The 20,090-nt window shown below is 40.4% G+C and overlaps 1 protein-coding gene across 4 annotated transcripts in view; it reads right to left on the bottom strand.

Moving 5' to 3' along the window:
• Nucleotides 1-20,090, bottom strand: part of FAT1 (FAT atypical cadherin 1) — a 122,023-nt gene that overhangs the window by 22,365 nt on the left and 79,568 nt on the right. For all 4 annotated transcript variants that reach the window (XM_022571047.3, XM_089903664.1, XM_022571048.3 and 1 more), the window contains exons 7-12: nucleotides 18,946-19,085; nucleotides 14,158-14,433; nucleotides 13,820-14,030; nucleotides 4,069-8,136; nucleotides 3,307-3,503; nucleotides 656-809 (exon numbers count right to left, since the gene is read on the bottom strand). In XM_022571047.3, coding sequence (XP_022426755.2) covers nucleotides 656-809; nucleotides 3,307-3,503; nucleotides 4,069-8,136; nucleotides 13,820-14,030; nucleotides 14,158-14,433; nucleotides 18,946-19,085 — 5,046 coding nt within the window. The remainder of the gene's footprint in view (nucleotides 1-655; nucleotides 810-3,306; nucleotides 3,504-4,068; nucleotides 8,137-13,819; nucleotides 14,031-14,157; nucleotides 14,434-18,945; nucleotides 19,086-20,090) is intronic.

Raw genomic sequence — 20,090 nt, forward strand, 5'->3', positions numbered from 1 at the left:
GCTGTGAGAGCCCTCAGAGCTGGAGGGTTTCAAACCCTGCCAGGTGCTAGCTCTAAGCCTTAAAGATCTCCAGGTCAGGACCTCTCGCATTATATACAATGCCCAAATGCAAAATAGCTGCCAATTTACCAAATTGAAAATATTTTTAAATTGACTCAAAAATTAGATTCACATGTTTATAATTAATTTGGGGGGAGCTTAATAGAAAACTGTTACTTGACCCCCAATTTTAACAAAATACAAATTGAAAGAGAAAGTCCTAGAGGTTTAAAGTAAAATACCACTCATCATTTTAATGAATACACTAAATTATAAATTTATGGTCACAAATTCAAGAAAACAAACTATATGTAAAATGGATAAAGCAGAAAGTTTGAGATATACTTTAACTTCTGAGTTTTTTTTTAAAAAGGTGATATAAAAAAACATAAATTTTAAATCCTCGGTTCAAGTAGGTGATTGTTGCTCTTTTTTATCTCACCCCAAATTTTACACATTGAATTGCTGTTTGCATTTCTAAAAGATGCCATTTTTGTAGCAGGAGAGTAAATTTTACAAGAACAAACTGTCATTTCAAATTTTCCGTGTGATCCAAAACCACCCACGCGTGACTTTGCTGGAACACAATTAGTTTTGCCCCAAACTCTACCTTTACCTGTGTCTGGATTTAGTTTGAATTTTTCTGCACCTGGACCAAATAATGTGTAAGTAATTTCGGCATTGGAACGGATATCTGCATCTGTAGCAGAGACCTGCATGATCAATTTCCCAGGAAAGGCATCTTCTGGAATCATGTCGGAATATAAAGTCTACAAAGATTTTAAACAATACTGTTAACATAAAACATTAAAAGGTAACATGACTGCCGAGGGAGTAACAGAAATCATTTAACTTTGGTCACAGAACACATGGGAAATGACTAAAACTAAAATCCAAGGGGCTTTCAAAACTATTTTTCTTACAAAACATTTAAAACAGAGAGGATTCATATAACAGTTAACAACCCCATACGCTGAAAGAGTCTGACCTGACATTTAACCTACAGAATTCTGAATACTTTGTCTTTGATTTGGTTTCATATTTAATTTAATTTAAATTCTTATGAGAAAATACACATAACACTCCATTTTTACCTAAAAATTAGAGAGAATACAAGCCTGATACATTACGTCTAATTTCCAACACAGGAATTTATTGTTTGCAATCACTGTTAAAACACCACCAAGTAACTGCATTTGGGAGAGAAGTGAGCCTCATGACACGGGAGAAAACAAAGGTTATCCAAGGCCACCGGGGAGGGGGGCAAGTGATGCTCAGGCCAGGGCTCTCTTCTGCCCTGCTCCACCCCGTCTCTCTTCAAATCTGACCTGATTCTCAAACACAGTGAACGGTTGTTTTCCAGTTCCAAATATTTAGAAATCCATGTCATAAACCAAAACATAAGACAAACAGATAAGACGTTGTTAAATTTATTTTCTTAATATGAGCTCAATTTTAGGTGAACTATGACTCATGAAACAGGATATTTTGTAATACTGATGATTCCGAATGATCTAGTGTCCTAATTAATACCAAAGGTGAAAGGAAAAGTGTTGAAAAACAGCAAAACACACACATTTAGTTTCTATAAGATACATACACACGCACGCACACACAGAATCCTCCTTCCATAAACCACTGTCACCAAAACCATGGATTGGAATGAACTCCTCACCCCTCAGAAGTCCCGCTCTCCCCCCAGCTGAATTATTCGTATCCATTTCCCGGAGAGCTCTGCCCCTCTGCCCGTCCAGCTACACACAGCTCATGCCCACTGCAGCGCTCTCCACCTCCCCGCCCCCTTCCAAGTCACCTGCTCCCTGACCCAGCCTTCCCTTTACCTACCACACTCTTCTTCCTACTTTTTACTCCCAACTTTCGTCACTGGCCAGATCTATCTCCTTGTTAACACACACCCTTTAATCTCCTGAAACCAGGCGTCCACCCACATCACCGCACTGGGACCACCATCTCCAAGCCAGTCACTGAACCCAATGGTCTGTTTCACTCAGTCCACTTTTTATCTGTGTCACACCTCTGCTGGCCATCCCGCCTCCTAAAAGTTCTCCCCTCCTTTGCTCTCAACTACACTGTGCTGGTATCTGCGCTCTCTTCCTTCCGCCTTCTTTCTCTCTAGGGGGATACCTTTCTCTACTCTTTCCCTCCTTGCTATTATCCTCTCAAGCGAATGCAGTTAGCAGTTATCCACCCAAGCTGCCAAGTTCACACACCCATCCTCCATCTCGCTAACTCTAAACGACTATAAAAACACATTCAACTGAACGTCCCATGATCTTAAACTGAACAAATCTGAAGTGGAATTCAGCATGCTTCCTCTAAAACCAATTCCCGCTCCAGGCTCATCTGTGGTCTTTCTCCCAAACACTCCTGTAGGAAACCTAAAGTCAACCTTGACTTAACTAACATGCTTGTCACGATGTCACGGCCAGGCAGGACCAAGTACCACTGGTTTTCCCGTTACAGCATCTTTCATCCTTCTGTTCCCTGTGCCTCAGTCCACTGCCTGTTATCCCCACTTTCACACTTCCTCAGCTAAATGGAAACAATGCTACCAGACTCAGCTTCTCTCAGGAACTCCTGGAGTACGCCATCTCCACCTTTCACGTAAGGAAGGATTCGTGGAGTCCCAGCTCCCTGGAATGCCCTCCATAGCCCCTCTCACCCAGTTTACCCTCCGGCCCCAATACCCTTCTGTTTCCACTCTTGGTGATCTCATCACCACCTCCCAAAGGCTGAGCTTTTCCTCATCCTCCAGTTCCGGGGACAACTCCCGCCCTCACTGAGCAACCTCAGGTGGCGCAGCTCTTCCTTGGTGTGCATTTTGTCCTCATGTTAAACGGTGGGCTCCACAGGGGCAGAAGCCACACGCTTCACCTCTGGGTTCCTCTAGCGTGTACAAGAGCAAGGGCCCAAAATACGGTCTCTTGGTGCAGAACAGAGCTGCCTCACCCCCAAATGAAGGGAATCTTTTCATGAAAACGTAACAGAGCAATGCTTATATACAACTGTAATCCTGTCAGCAATTCACAGTATTTTGAACTAGGTTTTTAAGCTATTTAGCATCCCCCAAAAGTAGTTCTGAAGCTAATCCAACTCTTGCCCCATTTAACCCTCACCTCGACTTAAACATTGAGATTACAACATGAAACACATTTGAATTACTCTACAGCACCACCTGACAGTCCTTCTGAAAGGTTTAAGAAAGAAATCTGAATTCATAATATATAGACTTAAGGAGTATCCTACCTTTTCACAAATGGGACTGTTGTCATTTGCATCAAGGACTTTGACTTCAACTATAGCTTTTGATGAGAAGGTCCCATCAGTTGCTGTGATAGTCAGAAGATAATTGTCCCTTTTTTCCCTATCTAGAGGTTTCTTCACATAGACCTTCCATTCATTCTGTATATTTTCAATAGCAAACTGCCCCAAAGGATCCCCTCCTATTAAATCAATGGAAGGAGATGACAGTCAAATTTGTTGAAATAAAAAAAGGAATAACAGGAGAAATAAATTGTACAAAAGATATATAATATTATGATTCAAAAGAATTAAGTTTTAAAGAAAGTAATTACACTTAAATTTATTTTATTAGCTTTCCCATTCACTAACCCCTCCCACCCCAAACCCTCAAAAAACCCAAAAAACAAAGAAAGCAGCACTAAAATGTGTATTTAAACACAGCATTAAGCCAAATAAAATTTCAAGACTATCAGTAAACATTTTAGCCTACACTGAAACTATAGATTTTTTAAATTATAATATCTTTTTTATACACTGTGTATAAAGATCAACAGAATGAATCATCAAAATCAGCCTAATGAAACAACTACTGGCTTTGCTCAGGCAAAGAACTTGAAACATAGCTTAATAGATGTTATTTCTACTTATTTTAGATATACTAAAATTGTCCCTTCAACTCTCAATTTCCATAAAATACATATCTCAGAATTTATACTTCTAATACAACTTAATTTTAAATTAAACCATTCACTTTAAACTCGTTACCTGTTATGTAATATGTAACTTGTCTGTTGATCTCTTCAGAATCAGCATCCGTGGTACTCAGGATGGCAATTACGCCCCCTGGTGGATCATCTTCACTCACAGTCCCTTTATAAATCTCTGCTGTGAACCGTGGGGGACTATCGTTGACATCGGTGACAGTAACATCCACAATGGCTGTGGAGGAGAGCTGAACCTTTTCACCATGATCTGATGCAACCACCTTAATCTGGTAACTGTCTCTCTCTTCGTGGTCAAGTTCCTTTAGGGTTGTAATCCATCCTGTTTCCATGTTAATGGTGAAAGATTCGATGACTTCTACACTTTGTGACTGATCTAGACTATACATAACTTGGCCATTGGTTCCTGAATCTAGATCAGACGCCCTGATCTGGATGACTCTGCTTCCCCCTGGCAGGTTTTCAACAGTAAATGCCTCATATGGACTAGACTCCAAGACAGGGCTGTTATCATTTGCATCTTTCACTTGGATACTAACATCTACAGAAGCCACCACCTCATAGTCATCGTGAGTGCACCTGGCAAGTACGGAAAACTGGTACCACTTAGTTGTCTCATGGTCCAGACCCTTCTCCAGTTTCAGTCTCCCACTCTGTCTGTCGATCACAAAGAACTCATCTCTGTTGCTCTCTGGAGTATTCCCTTTGACTAGGCTGTAAAGGACAGTCTCGCTATGCTCTGCTCGAATGAGATCTATTTCTGTTCCAATAGGAACGTCTTCCGAAACTGTATAGGTGTAAAATGGTTCTGAAAATCTTGGAAGCCGCATTTCTGGTGGAAGTACTTTAACATAGACGGGAACAACAGATTCTTTGGGTGGAGACCCATTATCCACAGCTCTGACAAAGAAAGTGAAGACCTCGTTTTCTAAGCCAATTAAGCTTTCTTTTGTAGTTATTATGCCAGACAGTCTGTTAATTTCCAAATTCTCTTTAACGCCTTCAGAATCTGCTTCGATGGCATAGGTGATGTCGGCATTGGATCCCTCATCCGCATCACTGGCAAGGACTTTGATGACCGACGTCCCTTTGGGAGCATTGGATCCAATATTCACCTCAAACTTGGTTGCTCGAAACTGTGGTGCATTATCGTTGTCATCTGTAAGGATGACATTAATGGTGCAGAAAGCAACTTTTCCACCAGTGTCCTTGGCCATGAAACGAACTGGGATTACTTTTTCCACTGGGGTTTCTCGATCAAGTTTTTCCAAAGTAAAGATCTGTCCTCTCTCATTTGTGTAAAACCTGTCTTTGGCAAAGTCATTTACAATATGGTAGGTAACGTGACCGTAAATACCCGAATCCCCATCAGTTGCTTTAACCTCGGTCACCAGCGTGTGCAAGGGAGCATTTTCAGCAAGCTCCACTTCATATTCGTTCTGAAGAAAAATGGGACTGTGCAAATTGCCTCCAATCACACTCACATGAACCTGAGCTGAACTCCTAAAAACTCCGTCAGACACAGAAACCTGAAGGGTGTACGATGGCTTCAGGGCGTGCCGGCGCAGGTTTGAGAGCGTGATGATCCCTGTCCTGCTGTCAATGACAAAATTCTTATGATCGTTGCCAGACAGAATGGAATATTCCAACTTGTCTATGTCTGAACTGTCCGCATCATAGGCTTTTACACAGGTCACAAAATGCCCATGGGCAGCGTGCTCGCTAATTCTGGCTTCATAAATCTGTTGGTCAAATAGTGGTGGGTGATCGTTGAGGTCGGTGACATCCACTGTGACAACCACATCGCTGCTCAGAGGAGGCATGCCGCCATCAACAGCCCTTACAAAAATCTTGTGCTGCTGGAACTGCTCAAAATCCAAAGTCCTAACCAGGGAAACGAGGCCAGTGCTGCTGTCTATGTGAAAATGATCATGACTCTTGCTATGATTCCCAAACATATGGTATGAAATCCCTCTGTTTGGTTCTGAGTCAGAATCTGTTGCTCTGACTTGAACCACGGATGTGCCAATTACAGATGCCTCGGACAGGGTGGTGGCATAGGACTGCTGGGCAAACACGGGAGGGTTGTCATTGACGTCTTCCACGATTACGTCCACAAAGACCTCAGCGTGAGCACCGGTCAAGGAGTCAGTCGCTCGGATGCTCAGTTTATATGCTGGGTGGGACTCAAAGTCCAGAGGCGCTATGACATTGATAACTCCGGTGTTGAAGTTAATAGTAAACTGGCTGAAAGGATCACCATCTGTGATGCTATAGAACACTTTCAAGCCCTCTGGACTGTTGGCTTGTACGTGGACAACGGGGCTGTGCATCTGGACGTTCTCTGGAATCTCGGCACTGTAGAAAGGCTTTTCAAACACAGGCATGGCTTTGTTCATAACGGTGATGGGAACCATGACTTCAGCCGAAAAAGCTGGGTTTCCTCCATCTTTTGCAACCACTGTGACAAGATATTCTTTATTTAAGGTGTCAGGTTCAAACTGTTTTTTCAGTAAAATTTCCCCTGAGGCTCCAATTTGGAAGTGTTCGTGGTGTTCCTTGAGGTAGTAGTGCACTTCCCCGTTCCTGCCGCCGTCTCTGTCGATGGCTGTCACGTAGCGAATAACATGGCCCACGGCGGTATCCACTTTAACGACGGCGTAGTAAGGCAGGTTGACAAACACCGGTGCATTATCATTCTGGTCTTCGACGATGACCTTTACAATGACACGGGCCACCGCTGAAGGCCTGCGTTCTTGTGTCACTTCCACTACCACATCAAAGGTCTCCTGCTGTTCACGATCAAACGGTATGCCAGCGGTCGACAGAACTCCTGACGTGCGGCTGATTTTGAATCTGCAATCTGGGTTGAGGATGTGATAAAACAGGGGTTCATTGATTGGATTCCCGATAGCAGTTATGACAGCTAACCTTCTGGCTTCAGTAGAATTCTCTTTCACTACCGCAGAGTAGAAATCTTGGGTAAACTTCAGCTGACTTTCTTTGCTTTCTTTCACGTTAATTTTCACAGAGGTTAAGCTTGCAAATCTGCCATCAGAGGCCCTGACAGTTAACTCATAGCGGCTCCTCAACTGAGTTGTGTTTTGTACAGTTATAGTACCAGTCTTGTGGTCCATTAAGAACTTCTCCCCGATGTTGCCTTCGGTGATGGAGTACATTAACTGTGACAATGCGCTTGAATCAGCATCTGTAGCATTTACTGTAATGACCTTGACTCCTTTGTATGTTGGCAACAAAAGAGATGCTTCATACAATGATGTGGAGAACACAGGAGGGCAGTCATTAATGTCAATAACATGGATAGTCACGTTGGCTGCATATTCAGCAAATAAACATGGTGTTCCCATGTCATGAACTTGTACAGTGAAGTGAAAAGTACTTGTTTGTTCATAGTCCAAACTTAGTACTGTATGAATAGCACCAGTGCTGGAATCAACAGTAAAATATTTGTGTATAGCTGGTTCAACAATGTGATAAACAAGCAAAGCATTTGATTCTTTATCAGCATCAGTGGCTCGAATAACTAATGGGACATTCCTGTCTGTTAGGACCACACTGTGAATTGAAGCTGATTCGCTAATGAGCCCCGTATATTCTGCCTGCGTAAAAACTGGCAAGTTGTCATTTTCATCCTGCAGATGCACTAGAACGGTTGTATTCGTAGACAAACCAGCCATGTTAGTTCCTTGTATTGTCAATGTATAAATGGGCAAAGTTTCAAAATCCAAAGCTTTCTGAGTGATGATACTTCCAGAATGTGGATTAATATCAAAGGCATCAGCTGTATTTCCATCTTTTATTTCATATACCACTGATGACTGACTATGAGCTGTAACCATTCCGACGAAACTCCCAATGCTGACAGTTTCACTAATTTCAACAGAATACTCTTTTGATGTAAACTTGGGAGAGGCATTGTCAGCGATGGTGACAAAGATACACACAGAAGTGATTTCACTCATTGGTGGGTTGCCTTTATCTATAGCTTTTACCATTAAGTCATATTCCACTTGGTTACTTCGATCTAATTCTTTGGCAGTTTTTATAGAGCCCAAGATGGGATCAATTGTAAAAGAATTTCCAATGTTTCCTGGGAGGAGAGAAAAAAGAATGTTAGAGAAAAATACAAGGACCTATCAATATTCGAATGGAACTTGTTTTATTCAATTTGTCTCATTTTTTCGATTTGTTTCATTTTTATCTACTCTAAGGGCAAACTTTTCTGTTTTGTCTATAGATTATGAAAAGAAACAGAAGTAATATCACTCTGTACCTAAAGCCAAAAGTCACTCTCTCTGGTTGAATCAGGAATGTGTTGTGGAAGGATCTGGTTATCCTTCCATAAAAGAGTTTAGTTAATCATCTCCAAGAGTCCCTCAAAACCCCTTTGGAATATATTTATTTATCACTTGCAAACTCTCAAGAATCTTACCCACTGTGAAAAGGGAAGACTTCAATTAAATTTAACAAACTTAAATAGAGTTGGCCCTTATTTTATGCATTCGGGGACTTGATGAGTAAGCCTGTGTGTACTCTGCCCCACTTTATGGTTTTTTTTTCAAGATTTCAGTAATATCCCCTGAATTTTTTCAGGTCAATTTAATTTCTAGGTGAGTGGTTCTCAACTGGAGGTGCTTTCACCCAGAGGGACATTCAACCGTGTCTGGACCCCTTTTTGGTGACCACTACTTGTGGGGAGAGGGTGCTCCTAACCTCTAGTGAGTAGAGGCCAGGGATGCTGCTAAACATACTACAACGCACAGGACAGCCCCACAGCAAAGAACTTTCTGGTGCAAAATGTCAATATTGCTGAGGCTGAAAACTCTAAAGATTGTTTTACTTGCTTTTCTTTAGACATTTTCCAGCTACGTTATGTACATGTATTTAGCTGCAAATGCAACTCCACAATATTCCATAGTTTTGTGCCACTTGAGCTCTTCCTGAAACCAGGAGTTTACTACAGTTCTGCAGTTTACTCTCTTTCTGGGTAGATCAAGGCAGTGTGAGGGTCCTCAGATTCGATCCAACCACGAACCCTTCATCCCTTTTCTGTTTTATAAGCAAAGAGTCCAGAATCATTTATTCTAGTCATAGAACTGATCTAGTCTGAGGAGCTGCCGCAGAAGTTGCTGAGGCAGAAGATCATGAAGCTCCCATGCCTGAGTCTTTAAAAGCTTACTTGACATATTTGAGGGGAAAACAACTTCGAACAAGAAGAAAGAATGCCTACTGATAATTCCTTTAATCTTGAAAATGTAGCATTTGTTAGGAGTTAAAAATTCTTTTTCATCAGAGTGAATTTATAGTGGAAAGACGTATAACTTGTTTCTTAGTAATAAAAATGATGTATTCAGTGATTAAAAAGAATCCCTTTTATAAAATATACTTTTCTTTAAATCTTGGAAAAATTGAACTATTACACTTTACCCAAAACAAAGTCCACTTGCCACTTAACCGCCTTCTCAAATTCTGTGTTCCTCGAGGTCTGCAATCAAGCATGGACGGCGCTTCATAGACCAGAATTACTTGCTGTGACTTGCAAACCAGGGGCTCAACCAAGCACTCCTTCCTCCACATCATTACTAGTAAACACTTCCTCTACAGCTTTCATTTCCTTCCTTTAATACATTTTCCAAAAATCCATGATAGTTCTTTCTGAGGCCAGACCCAGTCTGGTTTTCATTAAGTCTGCCTGGCTCTGCATCCAGGCCCCAAGGCCATGCCTCAACCTGCAACAGGACAGAGGTCCAGAATGTCTCCAGGCCACGAAGCTCTGAGACGAACCCTGGCCCACAAACGGGGTCATGCTGCCTCTGCCAGGCCTCGCAGACACTAATTTCCGGCCTGTCTGTACCTATGAGCGCCAGTGGCTCCAGTTCTCCCCCACTGTGTTTTAGTTGGTTATTGGGATTCCAAGGTCCTTTCTCAGCTACCTTTGCATCATCCCCACTTCCAAAGCTGTGACTGGTTGACTGCTTGGGGGGCTGTGAAAACCTCTGGACAACTGTCTTCATCCCCACTCTTTACTACCCTATGTCTGTACTAATAAAGCAGCTGACCTACCATATTTTATATTCAGTCATCTAGATGCATTTCTCTTTTACTTTGTACAGTGAAAATCTTAAAGCTTCAAATACACAAGGCCTCGCATGGAGGAATAAATGGATTTTATCTGCAATGAGAAGGCTCCTCAATCACGTGAGCACATCCTCATCTCGGAACCACTGGGCTTGGTGGGTCCCTGCCTGGAACAGTCTTCCGCCAGCTATTCTCACTGCCTCTCCATGCAGGCGTTCATTCATTCAGGTTTTGCCCAAATGCCTCCTTCTTAGAGAATGTGGTGGTGAGGCCTTCCTTGACCTCCCCATTCAGCATGGCTGTTTCTGTCCCATTACCCTGTTTTTTCTTTACAGCACATATTGTCACTTGTTCTTATCTGTTCTCCCACTAGGATGTAAGCTCCACTTAAGCATGGCTTGTTTGATTCATTATTTTATCATCTCTGCCTAGAAAAATGCCTGACACATAGGAGACACTCAGCAAATGTTTGTTGAATGAAACAACTTTTACACATGTATGGAAAGAAAACAAATTAAATACCAAACAGGTTGATCAGCAGCTTGAAAAAAATTAATACATTCATTAAAGTACCATATTTATATTTCTACTTGGTTTTGTTTCCCTGCATTTATGCTATACTTCAATCACTACCAACAACCACTTGTTAGATGCGGCACTTCATTTAAAAGTATTAGCAAAAGGAACGTGTCATGACTATTTGGAAATCTCTGATAAAAAATTTTTATTAGCAATGTGACATTCAAAACATTCTTTATTACTTGCAGTATCTCGACTTTGATAAAGACAGCTCGGAGCTTGTCAATGATAACAAGAAGGTTACACAGGAACACAGCTAGTTAATCAGTATATGGATCCTACCTGTATCAATACATATACTACAGCAGAAACCATCAGATTTGCAGATGGAAAGCAACACCATATTTCTGTGGCAACACTGAGGGCTGCTGAGTGGCTTGAATGTGTCCTTGTCTGATCTAGTAATAGCCACATTCACCAAATATTGAAATATACATATGGCATTTGTGAACAAACTAATAGGGCAGTGGCAGAAGTCTGTACTAGGTTGGGGCCTTAGTCATTCACTGTAGGAGAGATACTGGTTATTTCTAAATAGTTTTAAATTGTTCTTTCCATATGAACAAGGCAGTTATCTGGACAAACATGCAAATGTGTGCTCGTCAGCTATGACTGTATTACACATGTACACCCCAAAGGGCACATCAGAAAGCTGTGCGCAGGACCTGTCTCTTCCCACGATGGACATGCCGTGGATGCTGACTGCCCCACAGAATGGCAACCTCTGTAAAGCTTCAACTGTAATTACATTTTACGTAAGTTTGGGGAAGAAAACCAATTCTAATCAATAAGTATATTTACGGAGTGTCTTCTATTTCCAGAGATAACAGTTTTGAATTAACAATCATCTACTTTAAAAAAATAAATAAAACACTACAACCCAGAGTATGGCACCGATGTGTCTCTTAACACCTAACTCAATTATTACTGAAAATATTCTTTAATTACTTCCTTTTTTCCCTAAAGACTCCTCATCAGACCAAACCTTTTGCTCCATAAATTGCTAATTAATCATGCAGTGTTACAGCCTGAATTTGTAACTACTCTTTTGAACTTTATTAAATGCAATCTGACACAAGTCAGAAGCAGGTGACTATGAATACACTGTTGAATGAAGGCTGTGTGACCATTTTCTAGTTCCTACTATTCAACAGATTTACACACATACAATTCTACTGCATTTTAATGGTAGTTGTTTCCTGTAAAGTAACCTGTATAGCATGATTTTTACATTACCAAATCTATCCAATTATCTTCTTTGAAGCCCAGAGTTTATATCAGAATAGGCCCTTGGTATTATCTATTCTTTGAGTGGAGACACAGTTCCATTCTTGGAATACCGTATTACTAATCCCATCAGTCATTACAAGCATTTAAAGAATGTGCATGCCTTCAGTCAGGCACCAACAATCATATTTTAAACGCCCAATTGCTGAAAACTATGTGAAAGCTAAGGGAAAGTTTAACATTTTCTCCTACACAAATCCAGTAAGTTTGTCTCAGGGGGGAAAACTATTTTATTTAAGTGCTCAGGCACGTACAAATGGAATGCACGTTTTTAATGGTTAAATTTCTGAACCAATGGAAAAATCAGTTTTATTCAGGGCACTAACTACACTATCACACATTTTAACACTGCAACCTTGGGCAGTATATGAGGTCTTATTTGTGAGGGATGGCTTAAGCTTGGTCATTTTCAGGGAAATAAATGAAACTTCAAATATATTAAGATGAAAATAGTTTAACCACATAAAACACATTGATAAAGCAAAGAAGTACTCTCCATTTGCTCAGCTTTGGATTATATGATCTTCAGTTAATTGTACCTCTGTCAATTCTAATGCCCAGAAAAGATACATAATTTCTAAATATGCAGAGGTATGGACTTACAGAAAAAAAGTTAAGTGGATGATCTCAATATTCTAAAATCACTATAGAGAAAGAATGAGAGTCTAACCTTTGTACTGACAATGGCACTGAGAAAGATGGAAAACTGGAAGCTGCCTTCTTGATATTTAATCACTTACTCATAGTATTTGGCACGAGTCGGGCAAGTCCCAAAGCTAGATGATTTCTGACTGAATAAATCACATGCCCTAAAGCAGATCCCTGTTTCAATCAGGGGCAGAATTCTTTTGCAAGCACATACATTTGTGGACCGATGGTAACCCCTACCTATCAAGCACAAGTACAAATGCTCCTAGCAGGGCACCGGGCATATAAAATGAGAGTCCACGGAATAAAGAAATGAATGAGTGAATAGCAGCATCAAACAGAAAACAGAACAACATTTCACTTTGTCACCACCGTTTCCTGGTGATCCTCCTTCTTGGAATTACCAGCAAGGCTCTGGACCTCTTGCCCTATCACACCCAGAGCTGTCCAGGCCCACAGTTCCAGCTGGTCTCCCTGCTTTGCTGTCTCCTGCCCAACTCCAGCAAGCCCCTTAGCCTTTTCAACATTTCTTCAAGCCCTCGTCCCAACCCTGGGACCTACTGTACCAACCCAATTCCATGAACGAAATGCAACTGTGAAAGATGCATGGGGGTGAAAGTGGCAGAAAAGCAAAGCCTGGAAGGGGTAGGAGAGGCATGGACACCCTTTATGAGACGTGACCCAATTAGAACTGGATGAGTTGGCACTCTGTCACAGTTTCCTGCTCTGCCCAAGAGAAGATATGCTCTGACTAAAAAAAAAAAAGTTAAATCACTAGGCCAGCCTTACCCTAAGAGTACTTCATAGTTTATGGAGGAAAACGATTGTGTGGTTAAAACCATTTTGGAAATCCTGAATTGGTCAAATAAAGTTTTCCTTACTGCAGGACTTCTCAGAGCCTTGAATTATGCTAATATTATGAATCTCCAAGAACATTACCCAAACATAGTTAGGACTCTCTAGCTTTGCTTTCCAATGAATTAAAAGTTAACTTTGTTTCTTTCTCCTAACATGTAAAATGGTAGCTATCAATTTAAGCAGTTTTGATACACAGAAATGTTTCAACATCTAGAACTAATTTTAGAAAAAACATACTTTCTAACAAGTGCAAAGTTATAAACCTATAAAAAAAGAGCAGTTATAAAAAAAAAGCAGTTATTAAAGCAGTGCTCCAAAAATACCTGATTCGATAGAGTACAGCACTTCAGCATTTTTCCCTTTGTCCTTGTCCAGAGCTGTAACCTGCAACACAACTGAGCCGACAGCTGCTGATTCATAAACCCGCCCTTTGTAGGAGGAGCTCGTGAACCAGGGGGCGTGGTCATTGGTGTCACTGACATTAACAACAATCCGTGCAAAGTTGCGCTTTACAGGGACATCTTGATCTCGTACCTAAAAGAATCAGCATATTATTGATCCTGTTAAAGCTTTCCTTAAAACTGATTAAAGATCACTCTCAATCACATGGAACCCTGCAGGAACCAAACAGTGTGTCAGAAGAATGAGCAGAAAGCCCTACCATGACTGTGAGAACATGCTGCTGAATGGCTTCATGATCAAGTTTTTCTGCTGTATAGAGAGAGCCAGTTGCAGGATCAAGGCGAAATTTCTTGAGACTCAATGGATCGATACTGCTCTGCAGAGTGTAGATTAGTTTGTTTTTTTCATCTTTATCCACAGCACTGATTTGCAAAATTTCTGTTTCTGGTGCTGTGTCTTCAGGAATAACAACTTCATATTTTGATGTAGAAAACTGAGGACGATGGTCATTTGTGTCTATTACTTTGATGAATACCTGTGATGACAAAATTACTCACATAACAATAATATTCCTAATCATGATGTTTTAGTATTTAAAGAATCAGGGGAAAAAAATCAAATGCACACTGAAAAAAAAAACCCTAATTTTTGAGCAAAATAAAATTCAAACATGAGAAATAAAAGCAAAATTCAGAATAAAAAACATCTTTCAAATTTTTCATTGACATATTACCTATATAAATATGAGTAACATAATAAAAACGTTTCTAAATTCCTGAGACTAATTTTTGAGAGAAAAATGTAACACACACACAAATGTAACACACATTTCTTTCTGAAATGCAGGCTTAATTTCTCTTAGGTCTCCACAGAAATTTCTAGATTGCTCATGTAAAGATAAAGAATTTACTTTACCAGGATTCACAGAAGACTGATTTCCTATATCAGATTTGCACCTGTAACTACCAAGCTACTGAGGTGAGTGTGCTGCTTAATGGTCACAGTATCTGAAGTTCTTGTTCTAATCTTTGAGATTCCAAATCCCTACCAATATTATGAATAAAAAGGAAAATGAGAAATGTGCTTTAAAATCCTTATATTTTTGTGATCACAAAACTACACAGATAGTAAATACATTTATTTCTTAAAAGCAATTTAAATACACTCAAGAGAGAGAATTCTCTTAAGTAGGTCATAAAATAAATATTAAATAAAAACCTTAAAGGAAAAAAAAGGAGATATTTAAAAACTCAGTCCCAAGTTAAATTAAAAAAAAAATTTAACTTGACAGTAAGAAGATTAATTTTCAGATTGAAAAGACACATGTGGATAAGGCATAACGGAAATCACTACAATTGTAAAAGATGGTCACAGTTATAAACAAGAAACATGAGCTTCACTAGCTCATATGCAACAAACCTCACTAGTCCGAATGGCACAGGAGGCCAAAGTCCTAGTACCGCATGGGGGAGGGCAGGGTGTTAACCACACGGGGCCAAGAACACGGACTAGAGGCCTTTCCATGAAGATAATACCACCGTTCTCCTAGAACACTGAGACCTCAGCGGTGGATCTGTAACATTAAACTATATGAACACTAAATGTATCCACCAAACCACAGAAAGGGTTTATGTGAAAGTTATGTAAACATTTAAAACTACAGATGCCTCACTCTGAAAGGTCAATGATGATCCAGAAGCAAAGGCTATAAAGATAATTTCTATAAATTAAATCACTACATATTCATTTCCACTACACAATTTTTTTTTTTTTTTAAATTTTTGGCTGCGTTGGGTCTCCGTTGAGGTGCGTGGGCTTCTCATTGCAGCAGCCTCCCCTGCTGCAGAGCACGGGCTCTAGGCGTGCGGGCTTCAGCAGTTGTGGCACGTGGGCTTCGCAGTTGTGGTGCACAGGCTCAGTTGCTCCGCAGCATGTGGGATCTTCCCAGACCAGGGCTCGAACACACGTCCCCTGCGTTGGCAGGTGGACTCCCAACCACTGTGCCACCAGGAAAGTCCCTCCACTACACATTTAAAATTTATTTTCTCATGGAAGGAGTGTTGGGCAAACACAGTTCAATCCTGCTCCAAGATCAACTGATCTCACCTAAATATGAACAGCTGAAGTAAGAACAACCCTCTTTGATAAAGCAGTTCAACTGACACACATTTCCCGGGCACGTCCATGCTCGGCACTTGCTGCATTTAAGGAGGGTGTAAAGAAGTATGGAGCACCCCTGCCCCCTGAAGCTTTCAACCTCACTGGGCAATGCCTTGTACATACAGGTTTCCTATGTTATCAAGGAAGTTTTCAGGAGTCCAGAGGTGGTGCAGGCCATTTAGGAAGCTTTCGAGGAGGAGACAAGCTCTGCTTGCACAGGTTTTAGGTTGGCAGATGAACGTATACTGGGGTAGGAGGAAAAGCTCAATCAGAGATGTGAAGGCGAGGGTGGAATGGAACATCCTGTCTCTCAGACACCTCAGAGGAGGACCCTGAACCGGGGGTGACAAAGAAAAGGAACAGGGAGAAGGTGGGGTCCGAGAGCAGAGCCTGGCTCCCGAGCAGAGGCTGAGAACTGTGTGGCCTGTGTGCTCTGAACTGTCTGATGGGAGCAAATCACCTTCCGTCCTCCTCCCAGTCAGGAAGACCGTGCTGGTTGGCAGGCAGTGCAGGATAAATCGCAGAATCAGAGAATGGAGACAGGAAGGTGACTCAGTGCCAAGCAGGGGGACAGGAGCCCTAACCAGTGCTGATGTGCAACAGGGAACACGCAGGGAGCGCTCACTGGGGACAGGCCTGAGGGCTTGAGGGGCCAGCACCCGAGTGTCGTCTCACTTTGTCCTATGAGGGCAAAGTCGCTGTGCCCATTTTCCAGAGGAGAAATGGAAGCACAGCGGGTCATAGCCACCTGCCCATGCATAGGAGTAAGAGGCAGAGCCCCGATTCAAACAAAGTGGCCTGCTCCAGAGTATGCAATGCTGATGTTCCAGAGAAACTGAAAGAAAACAGGAAAGCAAAGCTGTTTCAAAGAAAGGGAAAAAATGTGAACTGGATTTGGTAAGTTACCTTGAAATAACAGATAAAGCAAAGTGACGTGATTTAATACTGGGCAACATCCTCAGCGGAAACAGCAGGACAACAAAGCAAGGAAAGCTGCTTCAACAGAGCACTGGCAGTTACATCACGATCCTCCGCTACTCCCCTCTGCGACGATGCTCTCTGGCTTAACGGAAAACACTCTCCAAACCTCAGATCTGACACCTGCTGCTACCGACCGTGATGCGGCAAAACCTGTTCCGTTGGTTCCTGAGTTTCACCTACAAACAGGAATCTACCTGCTGTGTTCCAGTGCCTTGTCAGCTGGGTTCTGATCTCTGTGTCCCTCTTCAGCTGGTATTTGCTGCTCTCCTCCCACTCAGATTCCTATCTCCCTGTTCTCAGCCCCAGACTGGGAATCAAAACCTAATTACTGGTCATTGTTCCCTAATGACCCACACCTGGACAGGTCAGCTTGGGATCTGGACCGCTCTCTGATACTCTACCTCTCCCTGCCAGCAATTCACTAGGATATTATCAAGACCCTCTGAAAATGACTCAAAATAAGTTACAGAAGTATGCCCGAAGCATTGAAATTGAAGAAATTCTGTGTCCCTGAGAGAATATATTTACTGGGTTTTATGGGAATTTTAGTCACCGTATTTCATACTAAGCTCTTAACTATACTAATGAAAACTACACTTACTGTGAGTTATGTGGTAAGTGATAAATGCTACAGGTAGATATATCATCTTTAGTAATGAGAAGGCTTGGCACAGAGGGTCATTTCTACTGGTTATTAAGTTTCCTTTGCTAGACTTCCGGTTAGTCAATTACTTGAACTGATCTACATACAGTTACACTCTTTAACCTTTCAGAATTACCCTGTTCAATTTATTACAATTCTTGATGCTTTTCTTCTCATTTTCATGCTCTAAAGTCTAGTTTCTACAATGAGAAGTTACTGACAAGGCTGAAATTTTAATACTGTGCTGGTACTTTTACATGACAACCTCAAAATGACCCCAAAGCATGATTCATATTATCAATTTTAAATACATTAAAAATCACAAGCATTTGGACAAAGAAACAAGGTCATTTCACAACTGACTTTAAATTATCTATTCATTTATTAATTGAAAAGACATCACAGACTAATTTTTATTCTTCAATGCAACTAAATGATTTAGTAAATGATCTGTCTTAAGATTTAAAATAGTATAATCTAAAGATAGGAAATTGGAATTCAGAAGCATTTCATCCTCTAACATTTAATTTCTTCCTTTTACTTTTCACACACAGCACATTAAACACGAGGCTTTGGCTTTATAATTGTAATGTAAACTCCAAGAGGGCAGGATTTTGTTTCCTACTACTCAGCTTCTAGAACAATACCTGGCACACAGCAAGTATTTAAGAAGTTCTCAAACAGCCCCCACTGTGAATCAGAGAAACTGATAAGAAAGAACAGAACTTAAACGTAATTTATAGGGTTCTGACATTTCAATTTGAAATGCCAGTAATCGGACCATGTCTTAATCATCAGATAGGAACAAAGATATTTAAAGGAACAGAACAGTTTTATCAGTTATTTTACACAGCCTAAGGTAGTCAAGGGGGGAAAAAACCCAAAAAAGTGTTTTAAAAGATAATTAATCACTTTAACCAGTTTTAATGCAAATGACTTGGACAAGTCATCCTTGACAGTGATATACTTTATACTAGTACAATTCAAAATGAGCGTAAAAATAAAAGATTTTGATGGCATAACGTGTTTTTTTTTTTTAAGTCTTCTTTCAAAGTTTTCAAAACTGGTTAATTACATTCAAAACCTAAAACAGGATTTGCAGTGATATTTCATTCCCTAAATAAAAATCCTTGCTGTATACATGTGCATAAACTATATCAAAATAGTAACTTCTGATTTGAGAACCTCAGAGGGCAGAATCAATTGTTCATATTGCCTGTGGACACTTAGATCAGAACACTGTATCATCAGCAATTTGCCTACCTGAGTCAGTATAGTGGTGGTTCCATCTGTAGCCTCGACTGTGAGATTGTAGTTTGATTTTTGTTCTGCATCAAGAGGTTTGGCAATAATGATGGTTCCAGTGCCCTTGTCCACATCAAAGTGACTATCATAGTTGCCACCTAGTTTAAGTTAGGACAAACATTAAAGTAAAAACAGGTCACGGGATGAAAATTTGTCATTTATTTTGTGGCTTTCTAATTTTTAATGGCAGTTTTAAAAAAAAAAAGGAAGAAAGAAAGAAAAATTTCTGATATATTGGTCAAAGTGATTCCAAAGAGCTTTCATTTTGAAAGACCAGAAAAGAAGGACCAACTGGAAAGACAATGCTGGCTTACTAGAAAAAAAAAAAAAGCTGAGCCATAACTGCCAAGGAAGCTACTAAATGAGAGGAAGCAAGAAAGCAACTCTGAAAACAACAACAAAAATGTTTCTAATACTACCAATGAATTACTTTGTTTGTTTTTTCAAGGGTTCTGAATACCTCTTTAACTTATATCTCAGTAGCTACATTTCATATCATTTAGTAACCAAAAAGTTGGCCATTCAAAAATTTACTAAAAAAAATATTTTGTGACGATTTGAGCATATTGCTCTAATGAAATAACTATTAAAAACAAATGTTAACTCTGGGGAAAAAAACTGTGGTAGTTATCATTGGTTAGTCCGGACTCTTACTAGTTGAGAATTATCACTATTTGAAAATTTTTCCCATTGCTGTCGTACACAAAGCTTAATGAAAAAAGGTTTCTGTGCTACTAACATTATCCAAATGCATTCCCCATCATATTCCAGATAAACTCTCTTCAAAGCCACTGAACTTGAGATACTTATATCAATGAAATGGAATGGAATGAAAATAAAGTCTAAACGTCATGATGAAGTTCTATTATTAAATCCAACCAAAAAGTAAAACAGCACACACACAAAACAGCCTTCAGTTAAATCTAAAAATAAGGATCTAGGGATGTATGGAAAGTCAGAATGTTTGCAATTGGAACAGGCGACCATGGGCCCACTATGAAAAGAAAAAGCAATGAAAGATGGTCACTGGAAAGAAAAAAGTTTGAAAAATGGATGCTTTTCTTTAGATCTCATAATCTGAGGCAAATTATGTGATCTCAGCA

Source organism: Delphinapterus leucas, chromosome 21 (assembly GCF_059928025.1).
Source record: "Delphinapterus leucas isolate spDelLeu-1000000601 "Yukka" chromosome 21, BTC_Dleu_Yukka2, whole genome shotgun sequence".
Classification (NCBI taxonomy): domain Eukaryota; kingdom Metazoa; phylum Chordata; class Mammalia; order Artiodactyla; family Monodontidae; genus Delphinapterus; species Delphinapterus leucas.